The 19,422-nt window shown below is 47.1% G+C and overlaps 7 protein-coding genes across 7 annotated transcripts; 1 reads left to right on the forward strand and 6 right to left on the reverse strand.

Annotated features, from left to right (window-relative positions):
• Positions 1 to 166: 166 nt before the first annotated feature.
• Positions 167 to 1,467, reverse strand: F5J12DRAFT_895751 (kinase-like domain-containing protein; the record flags this gene model as incomplete). The annotated part of the gene is made up of 8 exons (XM_051747864.1): positions 167 to 205; positions 259 to 330; positions 384 to 602; positions 655 to 849; positions 899 to 909; positions 961 to 976; positions 1,027 to 1,197; positions 1,258 to 1,467. The coding sequence occupies 8 exons, from the start codon at positions 1,465 to 1,467 to the stop codon at positions 167 to 169; spliced, it is 933 nt and encodes a 310-aa protein (XP_051596979.1).
• A 728-nt stretch (positions 1,468 to 2,195) lies between these two features.
• Positions 2,196 to 3,091, reverse strand: F5J12DRAFT_772254 (uncharacterized protein; the record flags this gene model as incomplete). The annotated part of the gene is made up of 2 exons (XM_051742262.1): positions 2,196 to 2,279; positions 2,340 to 3,091. 2 exons carry the CDS (start codon positions 3,089 to 3,091, stop codon positions 2,255 to 2,257), a joined length of 777 nt encoding a protein of 258 aa, XP_051596980.1. The 3' UTR covers positions 2,196 to 2,254.
• A 55-nt stretch (positions 3,092 to 3,146) lies between these two features.
• On the reverse strand, positions 3,147 to 4,042 carry F5J12DRAFT_895752 (uncharacterized protein; the record flags this gene model as incomplete). The annotated part of the gene is made up of 3 exons (XM_051747865.1): positions 3,147 to 3,683; positions 3,801 to 3,902; positions 3,953 to 4,042. The coding sequence occupies 3 exons, from the start codon at positions 4,040 to 4,042 to the stop codon at positions 3,147 to 3,149; spliced, it is 729 nt and encodes a 242-aa protein (XP_051596981.1).
• Positions 4,043 to 4,277: 235 nt separating this feature from the next.
• On the forward strand, positions 4,278 to 4,690 carry F5J12DRAFT_725238 (zf-DNL-domain-containing protein; the record flags this gene model as incomplete). The annotated part of the gene is made up of 2 exons (XM_051741616.1): positions 4,278 to 4,477; positions 4,537 to 4,690. Coding segments are annotated over 2 exons (354 nt in total), but the record flags the coding sequence as incomplete, so codon positions are not given.
• Positions 4,691 to 5,453: 763 nt separating this feature from the next.
• On the reverse strand, positions 5,454 to 6,276 carry F5J12DRAFT_914760 (uncharacterized protein; the record flags this gene model as incomplete). The annotated part of the gene is made up of 5 exons (XM_051749130.1): positions 5,454 to 5,558; positions 5,614 to 5,689; positions 5,797 to 5,957; positions 6,013 to 6,041; positions 6,096 to 6,276. The coding sequence occupies 5 exons, from the start codon at positions 6,274 to 6,276 to the stop codon at positions 5,454 to 5,456; spliced, it is 552 nt and encodes a 183-aa protein (XP_051596983.1).
• A 4,753-nt stretch (positions 6,277 to 11,029) lies between these two features.
• On the reverse strand, positions 11,030 to 12,042 carry F5J12DRAFT_956630 (uncharacterized protein; the record flags this gene model as incomplete). The annotated part of the gene is made up of 5 exons (XM_051749872.1): positions 11,030 to 11,193; positions 11,241 to 11,314; positions 11,369 to 11,466; positions 11,518 to 11,790; positions 11,839 to 12,042. The coding sequence occupies 5 exons, from the start codon at positions 12,040 to 12,042 to the stop codon at positions 11,030 to 11,032; spliced, it is 813 nt and encodes a 270-aa protein (XP_051596984.1).
• A 2,166-nt stretch (positions 12,043 to 14,208) lies between these two features.
• F5J12DRAFT_785097 (uncharacterized protein) lies at positions 14,209 to 19,310 on the reverse strand (the record flags this gene model as incomplete). Its single annotated transcript, XM_051743171.1, is given in 37 exon segments — positions 14,209 to 14,498; positions 14,547 to 14,640; positions 14,872 to 14,931; positions 14,990 to 14,992; positions 15,076 to 15,078; positions 15,154 to 15,156; positions 15,232 to 15,234; positions 15,310 to 15,389; positions 15,465 to 15,467; positions 15,542 to 15,545; positions 15,621 to 15,700; positions 15,776 to 15,778; positions 15,854 to 15,933; positions 16,009 to 16,087; positions 16,164 to 16,166; positions 16,326 to 16,427; positions 16,580 to 16,582; positions 16,658 to 16,716; positions 16,736 to 16,737; positions 16,813 to 16,888; positions 16,964 to 16,966; positions 17,118 to 17,119; positions 17,195 to 17,197; positions 17,273 to 17,275; positions 17,351 to 17,353; positions 17,432 to 17,434; positions 17,539 to 17,562; positions 17,607 to 17,634; positions 17,680 to 17,831; positions 17,969 to 18,075; positions 18,134 to 18,216; positions 18,276 to 18,367; positions 18,507 to 18,539; positions 18,596 to 18,621; positions 18,671 to 18,745; positions 18,840 to 18,965; positions 19,085 to 19,310. 37 exon segments carry the CDS (start codon positions 19,308 to 19,310, stop codon positions 14,209 to 14,211), a joined length of 2,019 nt encoding a protein of 672 aa, XP_051596985.1.
• Between the last annotated feature and the right edge of the window lie 112 nt (positions 19,311 to 19,422).

Consider the following 19,422-nt stretch of genomic DNA (forward strand, 5'->3'; position numbering starts at 1 on the left):
TGCGTTTGCTATCAGGTGAGAAGGCAACTGACAAAACCTTGTCAGTATGCCCTTTCAGCACCTAAAAAAGCACCCAGCACCGTGTGAGCAGTGTGCCGTAGGTTTACTTACTCAATGTACTCACCGTACACAATGGTAGAAAGTCGTGAAGCATAACTGAAGTTGATCACCAAGGTTGATTATCTCGAAGGGGCGACAGATGTGGCTGAAGCAATGGGTCAGAACTGATAATACTTTCCAGGATTGCAGAGGACAGACCATGACATCTTTTGAGAACGGCACTATGGGGAGAGAGGCTTTTGGAGGCATCAAAACAGAACCAGCTTGGTACTGCAAACTCAGTCAGAACACAAAAAAATTGGTTGATAGCACCAAGCACAGACCATAGCTCCCTTGACTGTCTCCATCAGGTCCTTCATTGAGGGACGTGCTGAAGGTTCACGTTGCCAGCACGATGTGCATATTTCCCACCATGCATCTGGCATGTGGGAAAGGGTGGATTCCTCAGAGGGACGAAGCGGCAGTCGTCCCATCACTAACCTATGCATCACATTGGCAAAATGCAGACAATCATGGAAAGGCATTAGTCGAGTAAACAACTCCTTCATCACAGAGACAATGAACTTCTTGCAGAACAAGAATATAGAAACATACCAAAACAGTCATTCCAAATGCCCACACATCCCCTTCTGTAGATGCATTGTAGTCATCCAGGAGCTCCAGAGCCATCCAAGGGTACGATGCTCTGTGAGGAGCAACAACCATCATGCTGAAGGTAGATTTTTGGAGGGTGGAAAGACCAAAGTCACTAAGTAGTGCTCGATGATCACTGGACACCAGTACATTAAGCTATCAAGTAGATTCATCAGCTGCAGGTACTGAGAATGACCATACTTACACCTTTCAGGTCTCCATGGAATATCAGCCCCAGAGGATGGCTATGGAGGTACTACAGGCCACTTGCGATATCCATGAGCTAAAAACACATGTAAAGTGCTATGCAAATGAACGCTCTCCTCGACTCACCAATGGGCGAGAATCATTCTCCTTCTTTTGAACATAAGAATGGGCATCGCCCAATGACATCCAATCAGATACTATCGAAATCATGAAGCCGAATTCCATAGAAATCCCAATCATGTGGACAACATTATCATGACGGAGCTTTGACCAAAGGTGGACCTCTCGAAGGATATGCTAAATAGCAATAGAAAGGTCAATCCGAAGGAGGTCAACCTCCATGAACTCATTCAATACCTTGAGAGGATCTAGATCCCCAGGGGGTGTGCCATGGAAGGTTTTGACTGCCACTTCCATACCACCCCGAGTCAAAGTACCTTTGTAAACAATGGCAGTACTGCCCCACAGAGGTATCTTGCCCTGATTGAGACTGATTTCACCATTTAGATTGATGCTGTATCGGGACGCCTGAATAGCAAGCTCCTGGAGTGCAGAGGATGGATCCATCAGTCAATCCTGAAGCTAGCAAGGAAACAGTGCTGCTCTGACGGTCACTGGGTGAACACACTGTGTCCTGTTTGAATCCTGTCTGAATCCGAGTTGCCCAGAGCCCCAGAAGGCATCATGGGACTATGCAAACGGGATGCCAACAAGCACTCTGGTGAACCAATGTGCCCCCACAATAAACCACCTGTTAGTTACCATAACTCTTGCTGGTGAGTAGGTAGTCCAAAAAGGATCCGCTTCTAACAAGAACTTGTAGACCTTCACATTTCGACACAGTGGAATGGCTGTCCAAAACCTCAGTAGGTAGTCCTTTCGCATTCTTTCGACCATCGAGTACATCTTCACGCTCGTTTACCCAGGCCAATAGTATTTCTCTACATGGGCCAACTTCTTAGCTATGTTGTTCAAGACGCGCACACTGTTGAAACGATGAGCCAGTGGTGCTTGAGTGAAAGTTCGTATACGACCAATTCTTCCCATTGGACAGAAGTGCAAAGTGCAGAGGGCCAGTTGACAAGACCTTTCTGTGAAGTCCTTCTGAACTAATACATATGTATAGGCACACATACCTAATGGTATCCAATATTCCGAGTCTTCTGGCGAGGTGGGGCGACCTACAAGCTACCAAACGAGTTGGAAAACCTGAGCAGGAGATGGCGGTGACAAGTTGTGTGTGATTCAGAGACTCAGATGGACTGAACATGCAACCGACCGTAACTAAATACACATGCGAACTTCACTCTCAACCACAATCATGAGGGCCACACCCACGTATCTACAGTACTATCTACACAGCATTACGACAAAGAAGTAAGTTATAAAACAGAAGATATACACTGTAAAGAAGAGTCCAACAAGCTCATGAAAGGTCTACATGTCTGTGTCCATGTCCATGCCATCTTGGCCAAACTACGCCCCCCAAATTGTCAACCAACTCCATCACTCTCCACTTCCTTGGGATATCCTTCACATGAAGGCTCTCAAACTTCGAATGTTCCACGAGCGAGACCACGTCTCGCATTGGTGACCCAGGTGAATAGGCAGCCTTGTGATCCTCATCGCAAGGAATAGGAACTTCAATTCTCACTTTTCTCCTTGCTGTGTCATGAGCACGAATCCCTTCCAACCCTGCTAATGACTGATGTCGCATACGACTATCTTGACCGGAGGGCCTATTTGTTGTCTTTGAAAGTGTAATCTCCATGGTGGGACGAGGTCCGTTGACCTCCACAGCTGAGATCGCTGCATTGTATACCCACACACTCGCCTCCATCAGGCCACTGACCGACTTGTGTCTCCCCACACACCTTTTCTTCAGCGCCCGGTCCCCTTCATTGTGTGTGATACTCTTCACATGCTTGCATGGCATAATGGAGCCCCTCGACTTCCCCCCGGTCGCTAACGAGGCACAACTTTGTGCTCGAGTAACCCCTTTACAATCCATCACCTTCTCCTTTCCCCTAGCTTCCCTCATTACACTCTCGACCTTCTCCACCAATGGTTTGAACTGCGATTTGGACACCTCCAAAGTGTTCTTGACTTTGGCCACCCACTCATCTAAATCATAAAGTTTGTGCAGCATAAGCTTGAAAGTAAAAGGGTAACGTTCCGATAGTGGGAACATATGGCTCTCGACTTCCTCCTTCTCCACTGAAACTTCCTTCGAGTTGAACATGGTATCACGAGGTGGCACATTTTGAAGTGATTGGTTGCATTGTCATGCGGCGACCACGCTTAGTGTCTCCCTGGGCCCGTGCCCCAAGGACTGCTGAGAGGTTCTTAAGCAATGGAGCAAATTCTGCCAGCACATGTACGATGTTGTCTTCGGAGATGAGGTCACTGGAGGGTGGGTTAGATGAACCTAGGTCGTCAGGCATACCATCAGACGAGTAAGGGTCGTAGTTAAAGTTCTTAGAACTCTTCCGTTCTCTGTACAGAACAGGTGAGGAATCGATAACAGGTTTCACATTGTCATAATCAGGCGATGGCAAGGGTTTCCTCTTCTTTGTCCTCTTCGGAGCGAGACTTGGATTTGACTCAATGCCTTCAGGAAGGTTCGCCATAAAATCATTTTCCTGTTCGGCAGATATGGCTGGACGATACACACTGATCAAAGGCTGCGCGACAGGTGGAGGTGGAGCCTTTGATTTTGCCTTCGACTTGGCGACAGCATCCCCAGTTCTCTTCTTGGCTGTAATGCACGTTTCGATCAATAGCTAGTGACTGCATTGTGTAGCAGACTTACATCTCCTGGCTGAGTGTGATCATTCCTCCTCCTTGTCCACATCATTATGACCCCAATCGTCCATCCCATTGTCCATGTAACCACTCACACCATCGTCAATGACAAAATCGTCCTCCTGCAGTCTTCCCCGCATGATACTCTTGTACTGGTCTTTGGTAACCTCGTCGTATAATGTGATGTCCTCATCAACCTAGGCGACATGTCAATCGACCGACAGGCTCTCTCCTTCACGCTGCCTACCTTCCAGTCCCTTTTCCTGCCTTCTCGTGCATGTTTGTATGCTGCAAACTTGTCCATATTTCCCTTCATTCGGTGCAATCGCTCTGCCATATTGCCAGTTACAGCCACGAATACATGCCACAATCGTGTGTCCCGTTTCCTTTTCAACCTCCGCCCCCAAAAACAACCTCAAACAACCATGTTGGCCTCAAGATGGCTCAAGAATGCTGTGTGACTGCATTCACTGTACCATGCAGCATCGGCCAGGGCAGTAGTATCTTCATGGTCAAGACTACGGCCTGCAGATAGCATTTGGGCAATTGCTTCCAAAGCAACACCAGAACAGCCTAACACAGACACCACGAAACTTTCCACAACCTCCTCACCGACCCAAAAACAGTCCAATGCCGACCCACCTGAACCATGGCTGCTCATTGCGTTTACCTGTACAGTGGAAAAATGTAACCATCGTTCTGCACACTCATTCACGAAGCGTGCCTATGCTAGTGGCGTTGTGATTATTCAGTGTCCCAACTGTAAGAATTGGTGTGGTACTTCTTTCTGCTCTGATGAGCATATCCAATTAACATCAACGATGAGGCTAGGCATCTTATCGCTGATAATCTTGGTTGGTTCAAGGATACCATGGAAGCCAGGAAACTCAAGAACATCGAGGATATCCTGCGTACACATGGAGAGAACATTTGCAAGGTGAAACTGGACTCAATAGATGGTGATATCGAATTCGTGGGCCACTAGCAGGTACATCGGTTTCCCAGAATTCCATGACTTCTGACTGGTTTTCTTTCGCAGTGCCCAGAGACACTCACCCCAAACCATACATATGCTATAATATGTAATCTGCGTTTAAAAACCGTTCCTGCCAGATACATGATGCATCATTCGTACAACCTTGACTCCTTTACTCCCTTGCATCCATTGAATGTGCCAACTGGAGGGAAGGAGCTCATATGTCGGATGCTCATGGCAAGAACCAGCGAGCCGCCCTCATCATCAGCGCTGAGAGCCTGCCATGAGAAGGTTCTTTTCGTGTTGGAGGTCCTCTAGCATGTGAGCTAAGTCATGTCGAGTCGTGGGGGACCACCCTCGTCTGGTAGGCCAAGTGCTTAGAATGTTGGCCCAGGTACGGGTGGCCTGTAAATCTGCCATGTCCAATACTTGGGTGCATACATCAGAAAGTTAAAAACCTGTGCCAGCATTCGCACAGTATGCTGTCAACAGACGGATGCCAATCGTGGTTATTACGCTTTGTCATGATTTGGAATTCCAGAATGGGGGAACGGCTGGGAGTGATTGTCTTCCATCGAGTCTGTGGTCTGCCTATTATGGGAGACTAGGTGGAGAGTGATCACAAAAAGGCAGGCACCGTGAAGAGGGACCACTAGTGGTTCGACACATGCAGGAGTCAAAGTACAATCAAGTCATCACACAGCATTCTTTGGGCAGTACTGGTCACGTATTGTTACATTTTGGACAGGAGTACATAATTGCCATCTGCACATCACGCTGGGGGTACTACCGGGCGTACAAATTGGAAGTTGAACAGCTGGAAAGGATCGAAAGTAGGAGGGTCAGTTGGTTTGACGATCAGTTCACAGAGGAGAATCTGGAAATATGCTACGGATAAATGTCTCACATGTGGGAGAAGTGGTGGATCATACCTGATGCTCGGGCTCAGGCTCTTTGTGCCATGGAGCAGTCCATGCAAGATTTCCATACCCAGGCTTCCTTTCGATGCTAGGGATTACTGTATCAGTATCTCACTCTCTCGTCAATACTAAGCACTAATAACTTATGTGTATATGTCATCATCCTCATCATCCTCTCTGTGGAGGACAACTCACTTCTCAGCAGGTTCATTTTTGAAGGCGAAGACGTGAGGATCAAGTAGACGAGGATCCTCTGGACCGGGAACACTGCAGGTGTTCTTGATTACTGGACTCATGTCCTCCTGGACCTTGATGAGATAGGTCTCCGGCTCATCTATGACCAGCTCGACGATAAACTGGGTGAATCGAGATCAATCAACTCCTTGTAAATAATACCAGGATCAGATTTACCTTAGGAGGCAATACTCCATCGGGAAGGACTACAACTGGAACAGGAGGCAGGGGTTAAATGGGGTTCGTGAATTGGGAAAGACCAAGGTCTTCCTTGTATGCCACAGAGATGATCTGGTACACGCTGGGACAGAGCCTGTGCATCATGTCGAAAATAATAGTCGAGTACGTTGACTGGGGGAAGCACTGATAGTCGGTCACCCTTTTATCCTCTGAGGACTGGGTACCCTCATGGTCTTCGGAAACCCTTGAATCCGACCCCATCAGGTCATGGGACTACTTTCATATTCGAACTACTCCATTAGAACAAGCTCTGATGGAATGTTCTGCAAGTACAGAAGAAGCAACACACCAAGGTGGAGTAATCGATAAGCCAGTCGTGCGGCACCATGCAGGAGGACTTGAGCGCCAACTTGCATTGGATATTGCAGAGGCCAGAGATGGGACGAAGCTGCAAAATCTGTCCGAGATTGGGTGTAGCAAATCATCCAATGAAGCATCGTCGGGGTGAGGGATGGGCCACCTTAGCTTGGGCAATGGGGATGACCAACCATTTTTACGCTGATTTCCATTGAGCGTATAACTTGCACAAGCACAGAAAACAAACATTATTCGTGCCGCCGACGTAAAAGTCTTCCCAGAGGTGTCCCACATGTGGGAGAAGCAGTGGACCATACCTGATGCTCAGGCTCAGGCTCTTCATGTAAGAAGTCCAACCCTCCTTTCGGAGCTAGGTATCATTGTATCAGTATCTGACTCTCTCGTGAATGTCATGCACTGGTGGCTCATGTGTATGCATTCCCCGAATGGGAGTGGATTCCACCCTGTCAGGGCTATGGAATGTTCTGCACATACCAAGGAAGTATCTTCACAACATACCAAGATAGAGCAATCAATGGGAAGCCAGAGGTATGGCGCCATGCATGAGGACTTGAGTGCCAACGTGTATTGCATATTGCAGAAGCCGGAGATGGAACAAAGGTGCAAAATCTGTCCTAGATCCGGTGTAAGTTGTAATCAAATCATGTTTTGCGCTGTCACGCAAGTTTGCGATGTGAAGGACATCCTATCCAAGAAATTACTCCGTGACTTGGTACATGTCCTGGAGATCTTAAACTTACTTCTTGGGGATCGTATAGGCGCCAGCGATTGATCTGCCACACCAGTGCCTTGCCCGCGGCATAGAATGGGTACGAAACTACTGTATCGTACAAACCAAATGCCCATCTAGTCCCAGTGCGATGGTATCTACGATTGTACCAGGTTGGCATCTTTGAATGGAGGGAAACACGGAACTTCTGATCCTTGCATTTCAAAGGTCCTTGGAACTTTGTGATTGTGGACACCTGTATGTGTACTGAGATGGAGATGTCAGCAAGTAAGAATTGAGAAATTCATCTACATACCATCGTATTCAGCATCATTCAGAAAGTCCATGGCGCTACCAAAAACAAGTCCAATGTCAAACATACTTTTAGATGACCTTGGTGCAAGAGCCAACTTCATCGCCAGAGCACAGGGTCACAGTGTCCCTAGTGACACGGTCGCTGCAGTGAGATGAGTTCAATGATTAACCTGGCATGCAAACCGTCGATGTGACAGTAGTCCCGTGACTTTCCCAGTGTCGCCCAGATGCTCCAAGTTCAAACCATCCTTATTTACTTGTAATGTTGGCAGTTCCCTAAGCTATGTCGCATATTGATCGATGATTCGCACTGCTTCACAGGTAAGCATGTGGCCAAATGTCAAAAAAAATCACTCTGAGAGCTCTGTGACATTGGAAAATATTGATGAAGACGGAATCGGTATCTGCGTATACGACCCAGAAAAACCGTCAGGACTGGCTGACTCCATGGGGTCACCGATATAGTGATTTTGTAGGACCAGACTTTCTGCCAATTCACGTGTGTGCATAAGGATCTCTGGACCCTTGAAGGTTTTCAACGCAGTGAGAGGACAGGCATAGAGCCAGAAGTACTCGAGAGTCGAGACCCACATACTGTTTGCCATCAACTCTGCACGATACTCTTGTACTGGTGGAGTAGGGAGGGGAGGGATGCTTAGTCAGGCGGGAGAAGAGTACAGATCACTCAGCTCCTTGCTCGCGGGGCCACCTCCTGCTGCTCCACTGATCTCGTGGTATATGTAATGCAACGCGCTCATCAGCCTAGGAAACGCATCAATCGGTCGACAAGCTCGCTCATCGCCTCTGTGGGATCTCTCTGCTATCTCCAGTTGCCTCTTACTTGTGACTTGTGACTTGAGCGCATGTCCCATTTCCTTTCAACCTCTGCCCCCAAAACAACCCAAACAACCATGTTGGCCTCAAGGTGGCTCAAGAACGCTATGCGACCACATTCGCTGTACCATGTGGAACTGGCCAAGGCATAATCTTGGTTGGTTCAATGAGCCTATTGAAGGCGGGAAACTCAAGAACTCGACGAGAATGTCCTCCGTGTACGTGGGGAGAGCATTTGCAAAGCAAAACATCAATTTGGGTCTAACGACTGTTGGGTCATCATTGAAGTAATTGAGTAGGGTACGAACTACATGGGTGAACGTGAGTTTCAATACAGTAACCGGAGCATTGGCACAAACTGAGTTTTGCTGTTTTGGCTTTTGCAGTAGACAACATGAACGATCTCGAGAGGGTGATCACCTCTGCCAGCCCTTGTGCATTTCTGCTCGTCCATGAGGGCAGCTGGGACAAGGAGTTGGGAGAGAGGCTCACCACTGATCTCGGTATAGTTCTGCAAGTTTAATCATGGCATTTTCTTGGTCTCGCAGTACCTGATCTCTCTCGACACTGGATGGTGATGCTGTTGGGGATGAAGTGATGGGTAGCTTGGATGGCATCAAACACAAGTGATGAACCTGATGAGACGAGGATTTGCTTGTAAATCTCTTCTGCCCGTGCTGGGTTGGTATGCTTGGCTTTGTCCAGCAGTGCTTGGTTGGTGGTCATGGTGGTGGTGGTTGTGGTGGTTGTGGTGACACGTCCGTCGTGGGACTACTAGGTGATTGGTAAGACAAATATTAGTAAGGTATGACTAAGGTAACAGAAACTGGGACAGGGTGGACCAGGGACAAGGCCAGGCAAAACTTAACCAAAGTGACACACCCTGCAAAGCAGTGTTCACTGTGCTAGGACATCTGGGGTAAGGGACTGGCGAGGCCAAGGCCAGACTGAATGAGTGTGAGTCCAAGTCCAACTGGGGTCAAGGCATGACTATGACAGGTTTAGCTTCACCCTGACTTCCATGCTAGTTCCCCCTTTACAGAAATGCACTAGTTAATGGTTGATTCGTTTGTTTATGATAGGATGAATGCCAGATTGGACCTCAACATCATTCTCAGCTCTCACAGTACTGATTAGTTCCAGGACACATGGAGCATTGTTGGGGAAATAGTGCAGGAGATGACTGCCAGCAGATTTCTGAAGATACCAATGGTACTGATAGCATATTCTATTGTTTATACTATAGCATACACCAGTATTTGCTGAGGTTGCCCTGAGAGAATGTCCCTGATGAGCCAGAATGGTGATTTCTTGAGCTGTGCTACAGTAAGAAGGCTTAGTGGTGCAAAATCACTCTTTGGCATTATTTGTTTGTTGACAGATCATTCAGTAGACCATGTGATAAATTATGTAAGCATTGGTGAGCATCTTATATCATTTTATATGTGTTCCCATGGACTGCATCCCTAGTATGCCATAAAGTTCCAAAATTGTCCCAATGAGCTGTCATTTTCATTTGGGTATTCAGTCACCAGTTTTCATCCAAATATTATGTAATATGGCTCATTAGAGAGCCATGACCAGCTGCTTGGATCCATCCACCAACACCTTGGACTGGATAATGGTAGCTCACTGCCTGCACCATGATTAATGAAAAACATGCAAAAATTGGGACAATTTTATGAGCCACTGTATGCCTTGTAGAATAGGGGCTCAAGGATGGTGATGACTGGTGGAATATGTACACAATCCAAACACACCTTCTGCCATTCCTACCTGTCTCTGTTCCTCTCTACCCCATGATACCCCATTCTGCAGCAGCAACAACCTCCACCCCCCTGCCACTTCCACTGCTACTGTCACTACACCTTCTGCACTGACTGGGGACAGTCAGCATTTGAAGTCCCCTGCAGGGGAGACCCACATACCACTCACTCAATCCAATACCAAACACAGTTTGTTTCTCCTTATCTGTTTTACCCCAGGTTTTGTCCAGAGACCTCTGTTCCACCCCAGGTTTCATCTGGTGATTCTACTGATAGCTAGTCCTCACTCAAACAACATAAGAACCACTAACAAAAAATCCAAAACCATCAAGAAAAATAACAAAACACCCAATAAGTATATAACTAAAACACCATCTCTCTTGTTACTTCACTTACTAGTCTCACTGATGCCATCCTTGGCCACTGTATACCACAGATACTCACAACTACCCTGTACATTTCTTCTTCAAACATGCATGGTGGTACCCCACACACTCTACATTACCATGGCCAAACCAAGCTCAGTTTCCCACAGAGAGTAGTCGAGCACTCCATGTCATTTCACATCACAACCTCATACATGTTGGAGATATATTCTCCCCTGTGTTCTGCTCATTTTGGTGCGATGTTTGGGTGCTTACATAATCACCTTAGAGCGCACATTTTACAGTAGTTTATTCACTGTTCCCTCAGTAGCTTGTTGCACTACTGAGGGTAAGCTCACTTTCACTACCAGTATTATACTTACTGATGTCCTGTAGATACCTACAGGTTGGTCTAATACATAAGTAGCTTGTTGCACTACTGAGGATACCTACAGCATCCTTCAAAAATACACAAGGGAGAAAATCAGTATATTGCATGCTCTGCACTCTGAGATGCAGATAGGACAACATAGTGAATCTAAACTGAGGACAATCACTCTTATTCAACCCCTATTTTCTCCAGCACCTCTGCAAGCTGGTCAGTGTGAACTTGAAGGCACAGGTATATGTCCTGTGACTCTTCAGCCTCAGCCTGCAACTAGGTCTGCTGTGACCTTGCTGTTGAGCCCACCATGCACTGGGGCCTTTCCCTTTATGTGTGAGTGGCTTTCAACCACTTCAACATTGACATTGTCATCATCATTGGCCACCTTCTTGGATGAGCCAGCCTTGGGAGCCCTCAAGGTCTGCACTACAAGCTGTTGGCCCCAGACCTGCTGAGACAACTGTAGTACTTACCAACCAAAGCACCCACCTGTGCCTTCCTTCCAGCCTTTGTGGATTTCTCACAGCCCTGCTTGATGCATGTGCATCTGTGGCATGTCTGCCCTGCAGGTCTGATACATGGGGTCTTCTTTACCACACACCTCATGCAAGGCTCCTTGTGAAGGATGGACCCCAGCAGAACCATGACCTTGGGTGTCTCAGCCTCATCCTTGCTCTCCATGACCATCTGCCAAGACCACTAAGGGCCCAAGTGTTAGCCTCTGCCACACTGTATGAAGAACTCACTTACCTTTTGTACAGGTTGGGACACCTCCACATGTGACATCTTCACTGTTGCAGCTGGCACCTCTGTGCTCACTCCCTGCTTTCCAACCTCCTGCATGGCCTCCTCTCCCATTTGCACATCCTTGTCAACCCCTCCATGCACTGCCATGGCAACCTCCTCTGTAGCCCACCTCTTGTAGGCCTCATTAGCCTTTTCCATGATTGGCCCATCCACTGCATTGATCCTCATGTTGACCCCCAGTGCCTGACCATGTTCAATAATGGGAAAGCCCTCACCCTGGCCATGGTCAATCATGTGACCCACAAAAGTGAGGCATGTGCTTACTGTTCTCTTCTCCCACCAGTGCATCCACAACACCTTTTCCTCCCACAGTTCCTCCTTGTCATCCAGGAGGCACCTAGCCTCAGTGACCAAAGCTGTAGAAGCAGTGACAAACTGCTCCCTCAGCATGGCCTTCTCCACTTCAACCAGGTCAGGGGTAGCCATGTGAATGAGCTGGGAAAGCCTGGGGAGATGATTAGCAGACATAGTACAAGTGTAAGAGGAGTTGATGGGGGGGGGGGGGTAAGAATCAAACCAATGTGAAGGTTTGAGCCACACACTAACAAATATATACTTAGTGGCCATGAGGCACTTATGTCGTTGGTCTGGATGCTTCTATGCAGCATTCAACAGTGTTCTTGGCTTCCTTGGCAACACACTCCCTTCACTTCTACACTGCATTCACTTGGTGTTCTTGAACCCTCAGCACCACACCTTCTCCACTACCATGCAGCATCATTGTTTACATCCTCCACACCACATGGCTGACCAGGGATGGTCAGCATCTAAGTCCCCTGCAGGTGTAAGGAATCTGCATTCCCTAGACACATAACCCCCTATCATTGACATTCCACAACTATCATTATGTCCCCAGACCACTCACATCCACTCCCACTCATGTGCTACCTTCCTGCCTTCCTTGCTATCCTTCCCATGCCCTCACTCCCTCTCATGTACTGCTAATACCTGCAGCTGCTGTGTTCTGGTCACTTCCTTTCCTTTGGACTCTTTTCTTTTACCACAGTCTCCATTCCCTTTATGCTAGTAGTATACCCTTGGCCCCTATTGTAGCCTGTCCTGTGTGCATGCACTCTCATGCAACTTTCTTTTACTTGTACCTTGTCCTACTCTAGGTACAGAATGATACCTTTTGGCAGTTGGAAGGTCACTATGAGTCTTCTGTTCACTTTGTCTACACTGCACACCTTGCAAACTGCTGCACATGAACTACATATAGTGCTCACTCTACTGTCATCACCAGTACAACACCATGGAACATGCCATGCATGCCATGAAACATTACCACTACAAATCACAGAGTCCCACCTTCTAGTCTCAGCAGTCCAGAATCCCTTGGGATGAGCAATTCATTCCCTTCATTTTATTGTTGCTATCTAAGCCATCTAGCTTGTATTATACAGCTACTTGGACTTTCCTTACATTGTACTCTCATTTGGCACTGAGATGCAGGCAATTATTTTGTCCCTAACCAAACCCATGCATCCAAGGAAGACAGCCATTCCTTCTTTGCCCAGGGCCATAATCACCAGCTACAAAGCTATCAAATTAGTACAACATAACACATCCTGTTGTTATATTCCCCACAGGAGATTTCTTGTCATATTGCCAAGTTTTCATATAATGCCTGGTTAGCAAGTTGGATGAGCTGCAGCTTTTGTGACAATTGACACTTGTAAGCTGTACAGCCTTTGTATTCATGTATGAAATGACAGCAGGGTGTTGTTGGACTTTAATGCCATTTCCTATGATAGTTTCTTGCTATGTTTGAGTTTGTGGTCCAGCTATGGGTGAGCACAGGTCCAAGACTAGAAGTTATAGTTTGTGAGGAAACTCACCCAGTCACCAACCAATTGATCAACTGGCCTAGTCCTTGTCATGTTCTATGTCTTGTTTCTAGTGTTTTGCTCAGCCCAGCCTCAAGCCCCAGGCCAGAGGGAATAGTACTGTATTCACAGTTGCTAAGTAGAGACAGTCCATAGCTATAACCCCTGCCCACATCTGCCCCCTCCCTACTGGCCTTGCAACAGGACTTGCCAGTGGAGATGAACCAGACTTGAAACACATGCAGGACCAACATCTGGCAGGAACTGATTATTTAGGTTATTATATGCATGCATTGCTCAGTGGTTTGCCAATTTACTAGGAAGTAGGGCATTAAGTGAAAGGGCAGTTGTCACAATGGAGAGAAAATGGTTGGGTCAGCAGAGGGATGGTTAGAGGAGAAATGTTCATTATAGCTGCTGAGTCACTTCTGCAGGATTTGAATTGCACTTCAACATGAGTCATAAAGACAAAATAGAATGGCATAGAACATAGGTAAAGCTTGACTCTGGATAGCTGAGTGGCATGGCAAGTATATATATTGATTCAATCTATACAGAACAATTGCATCTTCCCCATATTTACTGATGTGGAAAATGTGGGGATTGTCAACATGAAGATTGGTGGCACATCCAATTACAAGGGCAGAGACAACTGCAGATTTTGCAAGCTCCCCCCACAGTGAAGAATTCCAAAGGATCAGCATTGGTGGCCTGAAAATAATCTCTTCATTTTTCATATGCATGTCACACCAATGAAAAGTGGAGGGACTCACAGCAGGCCCAGTAACCACTTGAAAAATATCCCCTCCTATGTCATCTTTGCTAATCCAAATAGAGGTAAGAAAGAGGTTGATTGGCATTGAGGGAATAGTATCTGACACATCTGATTTTCCTTTGCAATACCAACAAGGATGGGGTGTAAAACTTCAACATCTTCACCATGACACTGAAATGCTGCTGTGATAAGTTTAGCAACAGTAGCTTGGACACCTGATGTTTGATATGTTCTGACAGCCTGTTCAAGGTTTGCCTGTAGATCACCATTCACTTTGTTGGCCTGCAACAAGAAGTACAAATATTCAAACACAAGTATAGCACCTGCAATTGGGTGTTATGGGTGTCGAATGATGACAAGAGAACAATTACCAATGCCATATGCTGCAACATATTGCAGTGAAGGTTTTTGTGAGATGGCCAAAGTAGGCATGTGGACAGAAGAAGAGTAATGAGTGATATTAGGCTATAATGCTGTCAAGTCAGGTGATCTGTTGATGGCAGAAAGAAGGAAAATAAAACAGACCACCTGAGCAATGTGTGATGGGAGCATGTCAGGTGACATCAATGAGAAACAGGGCCACAAACCAACTACAAACTTTATCAGTGATCATCATACAGATTGAAAGAAAAATGAATGCACACATTCTACAGCATATATTAGCATGGGAAAGAATCCTGAAAGATTATGACTGACATGCTGATAGATGCAAGTAGAGACATAAGGGTCAAATTGAAATGCCATGTAAACATTGACCTACATCCTGAGATAATGTAAAATAAGAATGTGGACTGGATACATCAATTGAGCTCACCATCTATTTTTGTAATATGGACAACATGTTCAAAAAGCAGGGACCATGGTCAGAATGGTTCTACCACCTGCCACAGCTCCACTCACCAACTATGAATGCAAGTCCAAAAGGGTGGGAGTGAACATGGTCAGAATCCTTCCACCACCTGCCATGGCTCCACTCACTCCCTATGAATGCAAGTCCAAAAGGGTGGGAGTGAACATGGTCAGAATCCTTCCACCACCTGCCATGGCTCCACTCACTTCCTATGAATGCAAGTCCAAAAGGGTGGGAGTGAACATGGTCAGAATCCTTCCATCACCTGCCATGGCTCCACTCACTCTCTGTGATGCAAGTCCAAAAGGGTGGGAGTGAACATGGTCAGAATCCTTCCACCACCTGCCATGGCTCCACTCACTCTCTATGAATGCAAGTCCAAAAGGGTGGGAGTGAACATGGTCAGAATCCTTCCACCACCTGCCATGGCTCCACTCACTTCCTATGAATGCAAGTCCAAAAGGGTGGGAGTGAACATGGTCAGATCCTTCCACCACCTGCCATGGCTCCACTCACTTCTCTATGAATGCAAGTCCAAAAGGGTGGGAGTGAACATGGTCAGAATCCTTCCACCACCTGCCATGGCTCCACTCACTACTATGAATGCAAGTCCAAAAGGGTGGGAGTGAACATGGTCAGAATCCTTCCACCACCTGCCATGGCTCCACTCACTCTCTATGAATGCAAGTCCAAAAGGGTGGGAGTGAACATGGTCAGAATCCTTCCACCACCTGCCATGGCTCCACTCACTCTCTATGAATGCAAGTCCAAAAGGGTGGGAGTGAACATGGTCAGAATCCTTCCATCACCTGCCATGGCTCCACTCACTAACTATGAATGCAAGTCCAAAAGGGTGGGAGTGAACATGGTCAGAATCCTTCCACCACCTGCCATGGCTCCACTCACTCCTATGAATGCAAGTCCAAAAGGGTGGGAGTGAACATGGTCAGAATCCTTCCACCACCTGCCATGGCTCCACTCACTCTATGAATGCAAGTCCAAAAGGGTGGGAGTGAACATGGTCAGAATCCTTCCACCACCTGCCATGGCTCCACTCACTTCCTATGAATGCAAGTCCAAAAGGAGTGGGAGTGAACATGGTCAGAATCCTTCCACCACCTGCCATGGCTCCACTCACTCTCTATGAATGCAAGTCCAAAAAAGGGTGGGAGTGAACATGGTCAGAATCCTTCCACCACCTGCCATGGCTCCACTCACACTCTATGAATGCAAGTCCAAAAGGGTGGGTGACAAGTGCATGGTCAGAATCCTTCCACCACCTGCCATGGTCTCCACTCACTCTCTATAATGCAAGCCAAAATGGGAGTGAAGGTGGGAATCTCAAATGGTAAAGTGAACATGGTCAGAATCCTTCCACCACCTGCCATGGCTCCACTCACAACTATGAATGCAAGTCCAAAAGGGTGGGAGTGAACATGGTCAGAATCCTTCCACCACCTGCCATGGCTCCACTCACTCCTATGAATGCAAGTCCAAAAGGGTGGGAGTGAACATGGTCAGAATCCTTCCACCACCTGCCATGGCTCCACTCACTCTCTATGAATGCAAGTCCAAAAGGGTGGGAGTGAACATGGTCAGAATCCTTCCACCACCTGCCATGGCTCCACTCACCAACTATGAATGCAAGTCCAAAAGGGTGGGAGTGAACATGGTCAGAATCCTTCCACCACCTGCCATGGCTCCACTCACAACTATGAATGCAAGTCCAAAAGGGTGGGAGTGAACATGGTCAGAATCCTTCCACCACCTGCCATGGCTCCACTCACTCCTATGAATGCAAGTCCAAAAGGGTGGGAGTGAACATGGTCAGAATCCTTCCACCACCTGCCATGGCTCCACTCACTATGAATGCAAGTCCAAAAGGGTGGGAGTGAACATGGTCAGAATCCTTCCACCACCTGCCATGGCTCCACTCACTATCTATGAATGCAAGTCCAAAAGGGTGGGAGTGAACATGGTCAGAATCCTTCCACCACCTGCCATGGCTCCACTCACTACTATGAATGCAAGTCCAAAAGGGTGGGAGTGAACATGGTCAGAATCCTTCCACACCTGCCATGGCTCCACTCACAACTATGAATGCAAGTCCAAAAGGGTGGGAGTGAACATGGTCAGAATCCTTCCACCACCTGCCATGGCTCCACTCACTTCCTATGAATGCAAGTCCAAAAGGGTGGGAGTGAACATGGTCAGAATCCTTCCACCACCTGCCATGGCTCCACTCACAAACTATGAATGCAAGTCCAAAAGGGTGGGAGTGAACATGGTCAGAATCCTTCCACCACCTGCCATGGCTCCACTCACTTCCTATGAATGCAAGTCCAAAAGGGTGGGAGTGAACATGGTCAGAATCCTTCCAGAACCTCCAGCACCTGATCCACTCACATGCTATCCACCCAATGCCACAGCCACATTAGTATTTGTTATATCCTCTTTTTTACAATTTTACACACTTTCTGTTGAAAAATCAGTATCTCCTCCAATCCACTCACTATCTTCTTACATATGGAAACCATCTTGAGAGGTGATATGCAAGACCTGCTGGTGTAATGTTGCCCACCATGCCATGCATGTAGTTCTTCAGTGTCCTTGCACATATCAGTACATTCTTATCCTTCAGCTGTCTCACCTACTTTGTTATTGCAAACTCCATACACAGTCCTAGATTAGATTGCTGTGTTGATGTGAGGAGCTGCTGCAGTCCTTCTTCATTTAATGCATTTGCTGTGTATGTCAGTAGGGTTGCACAATCAGCACCCTCTTCTTGCATTCCTGCAGTCATTTCCTGTCAGTGGTGTGCCATTCTCAAGTGATGGTTAGGATACTCACCAGTGAGTGACAGATAGTCAGAGGGTGGAAACCTTGACTTATTCAACCAATCCTTGACCTTTATGAGACACTCCTTCAACTTCCTTTTTCTACCTCCTGAGCCCTTTCCATTGCATCATCTTCATTCAAACCATCATCAACTTCCATGATGGCATCCAAGGCCAAGGTATCTGTTTTTGTTAGCAATACAATTACAGGAACTGTGACAAAAAAAGTGAAATTTAAAACCATCAATGAGAGTATGGTCAATATACACACCATGCCCTGTATCACACATATCAAAAAACTTCTTTTCTGCAGCTGTGACCATCCTGTGGCTTTCATTCAAAGGAATGCAAAACCTAAATCCATCACAGAAACCATGTCACTTTGCTTAGGGTGTCAGATGCAGTGTTCCTACCATATGGCATGGATTCTCTTGTCCAGCTTCATTGTCTTGGCGTGATCCATCACGAATTCCTTCATCATGTCAAACTCCCTTTCACTTCCGGCCTCGAAATCCACGTGAGTCATGGAATACGAAGCATTCGGTTACTCTTGAAAACCAGCTCATCCTCAATGTTGTGTTCACCATGCTGGACACATTCAACCATTCAGCGTACATTGCAGAATATTCATGAAGTCACTTCACCTTTAGTGAACCCTGCACCAAGGTAGCATCCACCTGAATAAAGCCCGACACATCGTTAATCTCGAGCAAATACCAGGAAACATACACACCTTCTCTCCTTCCCCATTAAAAATTTCTGGTTGATCCGTAGTATTACAGACCCTCTGCAGGATCGGTCGTTTTACCTGCATTGGCTCTGCCCATGACCAGAATGCGAAAGCGATCGATGCGATCGATGTGCTCTCTAGCTTTCGCTGGATCTAAGCTAATCATAGGGGATATAGTGGTTGACGCTGCTGATCAAGGTTCCCAGGACTTGTCCCATGAGCAGTGAGCAGCAAGTACAACGCTTACCCGCGGCTACTTCTTCAGTGTGTGCAGGAACAGGAGTATCCGTACTCTCTTCCGGAGAACATGGAACTGGGGGTTGCGCCTCGATTAGTGCAGGAGCAAGAGCACCTGTACTGTTTGACGGAGAACCTGGTCAAGTAACTAAGTACGCTTAGGAACCACATAAAGAACACAGTGCAACCACCTTGAATAGAGGCAGGCACGGGAATGTTCGTGTCTCTAGGGCTAGGGCCTAGGGCCCAGAGAACGTGCGCGAGTGTTCTCGACTACCGTGTCAGCACGAACGTCCCCAATATTGGCCGAGGGAGAGCCAGAGCCTTCGACAGGAACTTCAGTCAGCACAAGAACGGGATCTATACTGGCTGTGGGCTGAGCAGCTCCAATGGGAGCAGGAACTTGACGATCAACTGGGTCGTCGCTCGGAGAAGGCGGTTGTCGAATACAACACAACGCCTTGAACCATTCAGGAGCCATGAATAATGAAATGTTGAAGTTCTTGGAATGTCGCAGGAGTAATAAGCGTATGGTTCGAGACGAAGATAGACGCGTGGAGAGGGCGTGGAGTTGCGGACTGTTGGTCGATATC

Source organism: Pisolithus orientalis, assembly GCF_024613125.1.
Source record: "Pisolithus orientalis strain OTSU chromosome Unknown F5J12scaffold_33, whole genome shotgun sequence".
NCBI lineage: Eukaryota > Fungi > Basidiomycota > Agaricomycetes > Boletales > Pisolithaceae > Pisolithus > Pisolithus orientalis.